The 10,081-nt window shown below is 53.5% G+C and overlaps 1 protein-coding gene across 1 annotated transcript in view; it reads right to left on the reverse strand.

The window, feature by feature from the left end:
• LOC147092242 (P2X purinoceptor 3-like) overlaps positions 1–10,081 on the reverse strand; it is a 144,575-nt gene that overhangs the window by 117,447 nt on the left and 17,047 nt on the right. Inside the window, exons 2-3 of the mRNA XM_085975580.1 lie at positions 5,111–5,261; positions 2,588–2,659 (exon numbers count right to left, since the gene is read on the reverse strand). Coding sequence (XP_085831706.1) covers positions 2,588–2,659; positions 5,111–5,261 — 223 coding nt within the window. The remainder of the gene's footprint in view (positions 1–2,587; positions 2,660–5,110; positions 5,262–10,081) is intronic.

Here is a 10,081-nt window from a genome sequence, read left to right on the forward strand (position 1 = left end):
GTCTCCAGGAGCGGTCAGTGTCTGTGGTCTGAGAGTCTCCAGGAGCGATCAGTGTCTGTGGTCTGAGAGTCTCCAGGAGCGGTCAGTTTCTGTGCTCTGAGGGTCTCCAGGAGCGGTCAGTGTCTGTGGTCTGAGAGTCTCCAGGAGCTGTCAGTGTCTGTGGTCTGAGAGTCTCCAGGAGCGGTCAGTGTCTGTGGTCTGAGAGTCTCCAGGAGCTGTCAGTGTCTGTGGTCTGAGAGTCTCCAGGAGCGGTCAGTGTCTGTGGTCTGAGAGTCTCCAGGAGCGGTCAGTGTCTGTGGTCTGAGAGTCTCCAGGAGCGATCAGTGTCTGTGGTCCGAGAGTCTCCAGGAGCGGTCAGTTTCTGTGCTCTGAGGGTCTCCAGGAGCGGTCAGTGTCTGTGGTCTGAGAGTCTCCAGGAGCTGTCAGTGTCTGTGGTCTGAGAGTCTCCAGGAGCGGTCAGTGTCTGTGGTCTGAGAGTCTCCAGGAGCTGTCAGTGTCTGTGGTCTGAGGGTCTCCAGGAGCGGTCAGTGTCTGTGGTCTGAGAGTCTCCAGGGGCGGTCAGTGTCTGTGGCCTGAGGGTCTCCAGGAGCGGTCAGTGTCTGTGGTCTGAGAGTCTCCAGGAGCGGTCAGTGTCTGTGGTCTGAGGGTCTCCAGGAGCGGTCAGTGTCTGTGGTCTGAGAGTCTCCAGGAGCGGTCAATGTCTGTGGTCTGAGGGTCTCCAGGAGCGGTCAGTGTCTGTGGTCTGAGGGTCTCCAGGAGCGGTCAGTGTCTGTGGTCTGAGGGTCTCCAGGAGCGGTCAGTGCCTGTGGTCTGAGGGTCTCCAGGAGCGGTCAGTGTCTGTGGTCTGAGGGTCTCCAGGAGTGGTCAGTGTCTGTGGTCTGAGGGTCTCCAGGAGCGGTCAGTGTCTGTGGTCTGAGAGTCTCCAGGAGCGGTCAGTGTCTGTGGTCTGAGAGTCTCCAGGAGCGGTCAGTGTCTGTGGTCTGAGAGTCTCCAGGAGCGGTCAGTGTCTGTGGTCTGAGAGTCTCCAAGAGCGGTCAGTGTCTCTGGTCTGAGGGTCTCCAGGAGCGGTCAGTGTCTGTGGTCTGAGGGTCTCCAGGAGCGGTCAGTGTCTGTGGTCTGAGGATCTCCAGGAGCGGTCAGTGTCTGTGGTCTGAGGGTCTCCAGGAGCGGTCAGTGTCTGTGGTCTGAGGATCTCCAGGAGCGGTCAGTGTCTGTGGTCTGAGGAGCTCCAGGAGAGGTCAGTGTCTGTGGTCTGAGGGTCTCCAGGAGCGGTCAGTGTCTGTGGTCTGAGGATCTCCAGGAGAGGTCAGTGTCTGTGGTCTGAGAGTCTCCAGGAGCGGTCAGTGTCTGTGGTCTGAGAGTCTCCAGGAGTGGTCAGTGTCTGTGGTCTGAGGGTCTCCAGGCGCGGTCAGTGTCTGTGGTCTGAGAGTCTCCAGGAGCGGCCAGTGTCTGTGGTCTGAGGAGCTCCAGGAGAGGTCAGTGACTGTGGTCTGATGGTCTCCAGGAGCGGTCAGTGACTGTGGTCTGAGGGTCTCCAGGAGCGGTCCCTGTGGTCTGAGGGTCTCCAGGAGCGGTCAGTGTCTGTGGTCTGAGGGTCTCCAGGAGCAGTCCGTGTCTGTGGTCTGAGGGTCTCCATTGGCGGTCAGTGTCTGTGGTCTGAGAGTCTCCAGGAGCGGTCAGTGTCTGTGGTCTGAGGGTCTCCAGGAGCGGTCACTGTGGTCTGAGGGTCTCCAGGAGCGGTCAGTGTCTGTGGTCTGAGAGTCTCCAGGAACGGTCAGTGTCTGTGGTCTGAGGGTCTCCAGGAGCGGTCAGTGTCTTTGGTCTGAGGGTCTCCAGGAGCGGTCAGTGTCTGTGGTCTGAGGGTCTCCAGGAGCGGTCAGTGTCTGTGGTCTGAGAGTCTCCAGGAGCGGTCAGTGTCTGTGGTCTGAGAGTCTCCAGGAGTGGTCAGTGTCTGTGGTCTGAGGGTCTCCAGGAGCGGTCAGTGTCTTTGGTCTGAGGGTCTCCAGGAGCAGTCAGTGTCTGTGGTCTGAGGGTCTCCAGGAGCGATCAGTGTCTGTGGTCTGAGAGTCTCCAGGAGTGGTCAGTGTCTGTGGTCTGAGGGTCTCCAGGAGCAGTCAGTGTCTGTGGTCTGAGAGTCTCCAGGAGCGGTCAGTGTCTGTGGTCTGAGAGTCTCCAGGAGCGGTCAGTGTCTGTGGTCTGAGAGTCTCCAGGAGCGGTCAGTGTCTGTGGTCTGAGAGTCTCCAGGAGCGGTCAGTGTCTGTGGTCTGAGAGTCTCCAGGAGCTGTCAGTGTCTGTGGTCTGAGGGTCTCCAGGAGCGGTCAGTGTCTGTGGTCTGAGAGTCTCCAGGGGCGGTCAGTGTCTGTGGCCTGAGGGTCTCCAGGAGCGGTCAGTGTCTGTGGTCTGAGGGTCTCCAGGAGCGGTCAGTGTCTGTGGTCTGAGGGTCTCCAGGAGCGGTCAGTGTCTGTGGTCTGAGAGTCTCCAGGAGCGGTCAATGTCTGTGGTCTGAGGGTCTCCAGGAGCGGTCACTGTCCAAACTGTTGGCTGCGATATTGTGCACAGCAAGATCGCACATGTTGATTGTTCTCACCTCTGGACAGATGCCCTGAACCTGGTTCTCTGTGATTCGGGTGGAGGTAACAATGCAGAATACAGCAGCTCCCTGTTAGACACAGAGAGAAAGTGAATGAGAGAGAGAGACACAGAGAGATACAGAGAGAGAGAGAACAACTCGCTGCATAAAATATATTTTTCTCATCCTCCCCTCTGGTTCTTTTGCCGATTATCTTCAATCTGTGTCCTCTGGTCACCGACCCTCCTGCCACTGGAAACAGTTTCTTCTTATTTACTCTATCAAAACCCTTCATAATTTTGAACACCTCGATTAAATCTCCCCTTCACCTTCTCTGCTCTAAGGAGAACAACCCCAGCTTCTCCAGTCTCTCCACGTAACTGAAGTCCCTCATCCCTGGTACCATTCTGGTCAATCTCCCCTTAACCTTCTCTGCTCTAAGGAGAACAACCCCAGCTTCTCCAGTCTCTCCACGTAACTGAAGTCCCTCATCCCTGGTACCATTCTGGTCAATCTCCCCTTAACCTTCTCTGCTCTAAGGAGAACAACCCCAGCTTCTCCAGTCTCTCCACATCACTGAAGTCCCTCATCCCTGGTACCATTCTGGTCAATCTCCCCTTAACCTTCTCTGCTCTAAGGAGAACAATCCCAGCTTCTCCAGTCTCTCCACATCACTGAAGTCCCTCATCCCTGGTACCATTCTCATCCTGGGATGAGAGGGCTGTCCTATGAGGAGAGATTGTGTAGAATGGGCCGATACTCTCTGGAGTTTAGAAGAATGAGAGGTGATCTCATTGAAACATACAAGATTCTGAGGGGGATTGACAGGGTAGATGCTGAGAGGCTGTTTCCCCCTTGGCTGGAGAGTCTAGAACCAGGGGTCACAGTCTCAGGATAAGGGGTCGGCCATTTAAGACCGAGATGAGGAGCAATTTCTTCACTCAGAGGGCGGTGAATCTTTGGAATTCTCTGCCCCAGAGGGCTGTGGATGTTGAGTCATTGAGTATATTCAAGGCTGCGATAGATAGATTTCTGGACTCTCGGGGAATCAAGTGATATGGAGATAAGGCAGGAAAGTGGAGTTGAGGCAGATGATCAGCCATGATCTTATTGAATGGCGGAGCAGGCTCGAGGGGCCGAATGGCCGACTCCTGCTCCTGATTCGTATGTTCTTATGCTGATTCGAGTAAATCCCCTCTGCACCCTCTCCCAAGTGTGGTGCCCAGAATTGGACACAATACTCCAGCTGAGGCTGAACCAGTTTACATAAGAACATAAGAAATAGTAGTCGGAGTCGGCCATTCGGCCCCTCAAGCCTGCTCCGCCATTCAATAAGATCACGACTGATCATCTGCCTCAACTCCACTTGCTGCCCGTTCCCGATAACCCTCGACTCCCTTATCGTTCAAAAATCTGTCTATCTCCACCTTAAATATATTCAATGACCCAGCCTCCACAACTCTGGGGAAAAAAATTCCAAAGATTCGCGACCTTCTGAGAAGGAATTCCTCCTCATCTCCGTTTTAAATGGGTGCCCCCTTATTCTGAATCTATGCCCCCTAGTTCTAGATTCCCCCACGAGGGGAAACATCCTCTCTGCATCTACCCTGTCGAGCCCCCTCAGAATCTTTTATGTTTCAATAAGATCCCCTCTCATTCTTCTAAACCCCAGTGAGTATAGGCCCAACCTGCTCAACCTTTCCTCATAAGACAACCCCTTCATCCCCGGAATCAACCTCGTGAACCTTCTCTGAACTGCCTCCAATGCAAGTATATCCTTCCTTAAATAAGGAGACCAGAACTGTCCGCAGTACTCCAGGTGTGGTCTCACCTACTGGGGCGCAGTGAGCCTCACAGACCATGAAGAGAAAAATAGGAGCAGGAGTCGGCCATTCGGCCCTTCGAGCCTGCTCCGCCATTCAATGTGATCCTGGCTGATCCTCTATCTCAATCCCATATTCCCGCTCTCTCCCCATACCCCTTGATGCCTTTTGTGTCTAGAAATCTGTCTATCTCCTTCTTAAATATATTCAGTGACTTGGCCTCCACAGCCTTCTGTGGTAGAGAATTCCACAGGTTCACCACCCTCTGAGTGAAGAATTTCTCCTCATCTCAGTCCTAAATGTCCTACCCCGTATCCTGAGACTGTGACCCCTCGTTCTAGACCCCCCAGCCAGGGGAAACATCCTCCCTGCATCCAGTCTGTCCAGCCCTGTCAGAATTTTATACGTTTCAATGAGATCCCCTCTCATTCTTCTAAACTCTAGTGAATACAGGCCTAGTCGACCCAATCTCTCCTCATACGACAGCCCTGCCATCCCAGGAATCAGTCTGGTGAACCTTCGCTGCACTCCCTCTATGGCCAGTATATCCTTTCTTAGGTAAGGAGACCAAAACTGCACACAGTACTCCAGGTGTGGTCTCACCAAGGCCCTGTATAACTGTAGTAAGACATCCTTGCTCCTGTACTCAAATCCTCTTGCAATGAAGGTCAACATACCATTTGCCTTCCTAACTGCTTGCTGCAGACAGCTGAAGTACCTGGGGCGGGATGACGTAATCTGCCACGTCCATCACGTTCACAGTTTTGTTGGGGAGCGAGGATGTGCCGAAACCTTTCACCTTGGTAATCACGGTGGATTCGATTGCCGTGTCCTTCGACTGGTACGCTTTCTGGTGAAGGAACACATACCTGGAAAACCAACCACACACCGGCCCAATCTTTAGAATGACGCGGCAGCATAGAGGGAGCTCTGCACTGTATCTAACCCGCACTGTACCTGTCCCGGGAGTGTTTGATGGGACAGTGTAGAGGGAGCTTTACACTGTATCTAACCCGTGCTGTACCTGCCCTGGGAGTGTTTGATGGGACAGTGTAGAGGGAACTTTACTCTGTATCTAACCCGTGCTGTACCTGCCCTGGGAGTGTTTGATGGGACAGTGTAGAGGGAACTTTACTCTGTATCTAACCCGTGCTGTACCTGCCCTGGGAGTGTTTGATGGGACAGTGTAGAGGGAACTTTACTCTGTATCTAACCCGTGCTGTACCTGCCCTGGGAGTGTTTGATGGGACAGTGTAGAGGGAACTTTACTCTGTATCTAACCCGTGCTGTACCTGTCCCGGGAGTGTTTGATGGGACAGTGTAGAGGGAGCTTTACTCTATATCTAACCCGTGCTGTACCTGCCCTGTGAGTGTCTGATGGGACAGTGTAGAGGGAGCTTTACTCTGTATCTAACCCGTGCTGTAGCTGCCCTGGGAGTGTTTGATGGGACAGTGTCGATGGAGCTTTAGTCTGTATCTAACCCGTGTTGTACCTGCCCTGGGAGTGTTTGATGGGACAGTGTAGAGGGAGCTTTACTCTGTATCTAACCCGTGCTGTACCTGCCCTGGGAGTGTTTGATGGGACAGTGTAGAGGGAGCTTTACTCTGTATCTAACCCCGTGCTGTACCTGCCCTGGGAGTGTTTGATGGGACAGTGTAGAGGGAGATTTACTTGGTATCTAACCCGTGCTGAACCTGCCCTGGGTGTGTTTGATGGGACAGTGTAGAGGGAGCTTTACTCTGTATCTAACCCGTGCTGTACCTGCCCTGGGAGTGTTTGATGGGACAGTGTAGAGGGAGCTTTACTCTGTATCTAACCCGTGCTGTACCTGCCCTGGGAGTGTTTGATGGGACAGTGTAGAGGGAGCTTTACTCTGTATCTAACCCGTGCTGTACCTGCCCTGGGAGTGTTGGATGGGACAGTGTAGAGGGACCTTTACTCTGTATCTAACCCATGCTGTACCTGCCCTGGGAGTGTTTGATGGGACAGTGTAGAGGGAGCTTTACTCTGTATCTAACCCGTGCTGTACCTGCCCTGGGAGTGTTTGATGGGACAGTGTAGAGGGAGCTGTACTCTGTAATTAACCCGTGCTGTACCTGCCCTGGGAGTATTTGATGGGTCAGTGTAGAGGGAGCTCTACTCTGTATCGAACCCGTGCTGCACCTGCCCTGCGAGAGTTTGATGGGACAGTGTAGTGGGAGCTGTACTCTATATCTAACCCCGTGCTGTACCTGGCCTGGGAGTGTTTGATGGGACAGTGTAGAGGGAGCTCTGCACTGTTACTAACCTGTGCTATACCTGCCCTGGGAGTGTTTGATGGGACAGTGCAGAGGGAGCTTTACTCTGTATCTAACCCATGCTGTACCTGCCCTGGGAGTGTTTGATGGGACAGTGTAGAGGGAGCTTTACTCTGTATCTAACCCGTGCTGTACCTGCCCTGGGAGTGTTTGATGAGACAGTGTAGAGGGAGCTTTACTCTGTGTCTAACCCGTGCTGTACCTGCCCTGGGAGTGTTTGATGGGACAGTGTAGAGGGAGCTTTACTCTGTATCTAACCCGTGCTGTACCTGCACTGGGAGTGTTTGATGGGACAGTGTAGAGGGAGCTTTACTCTGTATCTAACCCGTGCTGTACCTGCCCTGGGAGTGTTTGATGGGACAGTGGAGAGGGAGCTCTACACTGTATCTATCCCGTGCTGTACCTGCCCTGGGAGTGTTTGATGGGACAGCGTAGAGGGAGCTTTACTCTGTATCTAACCCGTGCTGTGCCTGCCCCGGGAGTGTTTGATGGGACAGTGTAGAGGGAGCTTTACTCTGTATCTAACCCGTGCTGTACCTGCCCTGGGAGTGTTTGATGGGACAGTGTAGAGGGAGCTTTACTCTGTATCTAACCCATGCTGTACCTGCCCTGGGAGTGTTTGATGGGACAGCGTAGAGGGAGCTTTACTCTGTATCTAACCCGTGCTGTACCTGCCCCGGGAGTATTTGATGGGACAGTGTAGAGGGAGCTTTACTCTGTATCTAACCCGTGCTGTACCTGCCCTGGGAGTGTTTGATGGGACAGCGTAGAGGGAGCTTTACTCTGTATCTAACCCGTGCTGTACCTGCCCCGGGAGTGTTTGATGGGACAGTGTAGAGGGAGCTTTACTCTGTATCTAACCCGTGCTGTACCTGCCCTGGGAGTGTTGATGGGACAGTGCAGAGGGAGCTTTACTCTGTATCTAACCTGTGCTGTACCTGCCCTGGGAGTGTTTGATGGGACAGTGTAGAGGGAGCTTTACTCTGTATCTAACCTGTGCTGTACCTGCCCTGGGAGTGTTTGATGGGACAGCGTAGAGGGAGCTTTACTCTGTATCTAACCCGTGCTGTACCTGCCCCGGGAGTGTTTGATGGGACAGTGTAGAGGGAGCTTTACTCTGTATCTAACCCGTGCTGTACCTGCCCTGGGAGTGTTTGATGGGACAGCGTAGAGGGAGCTTTACTCTGTATCTAACCCGTGCTGTACCTGCCCCGGGAGTGTTTGATGGGACAGTGTAGAGGGAGCTTTACTCTGTATCTAACCCGTGCTGTACCTGCCCTGGGAGTGTTGACGGGACAGTGTAGAGGGAGCTTTACTCTGTATCGAACCCATGCTGAACCTGCCCCGGGAGTGTTTGATGGGACAGTGTAGAGGGAGCTGTACTCTATATCTAACCCCGTGCTGTACCTGCCCTGGGAGTGTTTGATGGGACAGTGTAGAGGGAGCTTTACTCTGTATCTAACCTGTGCTGTACCTGCCCTGGGAGTGTTTGATGGGACAGTGTAGAGGGAGCTGTACTCTGTAATTAACCCGTGCTGTACCTGCCCTGGGAGTATTTGATGGGTCAGTGTAGAGGGAGCTCTACTCTGTATCGAACCCGTGCTGCACCTGCCCTGCGAGAGTTTGATGGGACAGTGTAGTGGGAGCTGTACTCTGTATCTAACCCCGTGCTGTACCTGGCCTGGGAGTGTTTGATGGGACAGTGTAGAGGGAGCTCTGCACTGTATCTAACCTGTGCTATACCTGCCCTGGAAGTGTTTGATGGGACAGTGCAGAGGGAGCTTTACTCTGTATCTAACCCATGCTGTACCTGCCCTGGGAGTGTTTGATGGGACAGTGTAGAGGGAGCTTTACTCTGTATCTAACCCGTGCTGTACCTGCCCTGGGAGTGTTTGATGAGACAGTGTAGAGGGAGCTTTACTCTGTGTCTAACCCGTGCCGTACCTGCCCTGGGAGTGTTTGAAGGGGCAGTGTAGAGGGAGCTTTACTCTGCATCTAACCCGTGCTGTACCTGCACTGGGAGTGTTTGATGGACAGTGTAGAGGGAGCTTTACTCTGTATCTAACCCGTGCTGTACCTGCCCTGGGAGTGTTTGATGGGACAGTGTAGAGGGAGCTCTACACTGTATATAACCCGTGCTGTACCTGCCCTGGGAGTGTTTGATGGGACAGCGTAGAGGGAGCTTTACTCTGTATCTAACCCGTGCTGTACCTGCCCCGGGAGTGTTTGATGGGACAGTGTAGAGGGAGCTTTACTCTGTATCTAACCCGTGCTGTACCTGCCCTGGGAGTGTTTGATGGGACAGTGTAGAGGGAGCTTTACTCTGTATCTAACCCGTGCTGTACCTGCCCTGGGAGTGTTTGATGGGACAGCGTAGAGGGAGCTTTACTCTGTATCTAACCCGTGCTGTACCTGCCCCGGGAGTGTTTGATGGGACAGTGTAGAGGGAGCTTTACTCTGTATCTAACCCGTGCTGTACCTGCCCTGGGAGTGTTTCATGGGACAGCGTAGAGGGAGCTTTACTCTGTATCTAACCCGTGCTGTACCTGCCCCGGGAGTGTTTGATGGGACAGTGTAGAGGGAGCTTTACTCTGTATCTAACCCGTGCTGTACCTGCCCTGGGAGTGTTGACGGGACAGTGTAGAGGGAGCTTTACTCTGCATCTAACCTGTGCTGTACCTGCCCTGGGAGTGTTTGATGGGACAGCGTAGAGGGAGCTTTACTCTGTATCTAACCTGTGCTGTACCTGCCCTGGGAGTGTTTGATGGGACAGCGTAGAGGGAGCTTTACTTTGTATCTAACCCGTGCTGTACCTGCCCCGGGAGTGTTTGATGGGACAGTGTAGAGGGAGCTTTACTCTGTATCTAACCCGTGCTGTACCTGCCCTGGGAGTGTTTGATGGGACAGCGTAGAGGGAGCTTTACTCTGTATCTAACCCGTGCTGTACCTGCCCCGGGAGTGTTTGATGGGACAGTGTAGAGGGAGCTTTACTCTGTATCTAACCCGTGCTGTACCTGCCCTGGGAGTGTTGACGGGACAGTGTAGAGGGAGCTTTACTCTGTATCTAACCTGTGCTGTACCTGCCCCGGGAGTGTTTGATGGGACAGTGTGGAGGGAGCTCTGCACTGTATCTAACCCGTTGCTGTACCTGCCCTGGGAGTGTTTGATGGGACAGTGTAGAGGGAGCTCTACACTGTATCTAACCCATGCTGTACCTGCCCTGGGAGTGGTTGATGGGACAGTGTAGAGGGAGCTTTACTCTTTATCTAACCCGTGCTGTACCTGCCCTGGGAGTGTTTGATGGGACAGTGTAGAGGGAGCTTTACTCTGTATCTAACCCGTGCTGTACCTGCCCTGGGAGTGTTTGATGGGACAGTGTAGAGGGAGCTTT

This window comes from Somniosus microcephalus, unplaced genomic scaffold (assembly GCF_052327205.1).
Source record: "Somniosus microcephalus isolate GS21.2 unplaced genomic scaffold, FLI_Smic_1.0 unresolved_chr2, whole genome shotgun sequence".
NCBI lineage: Eukaryota > Metazoa > Chordata > Chondrichthyes > Squaliformes > Somniosidae > Somniosus > Somniosus microcephalus.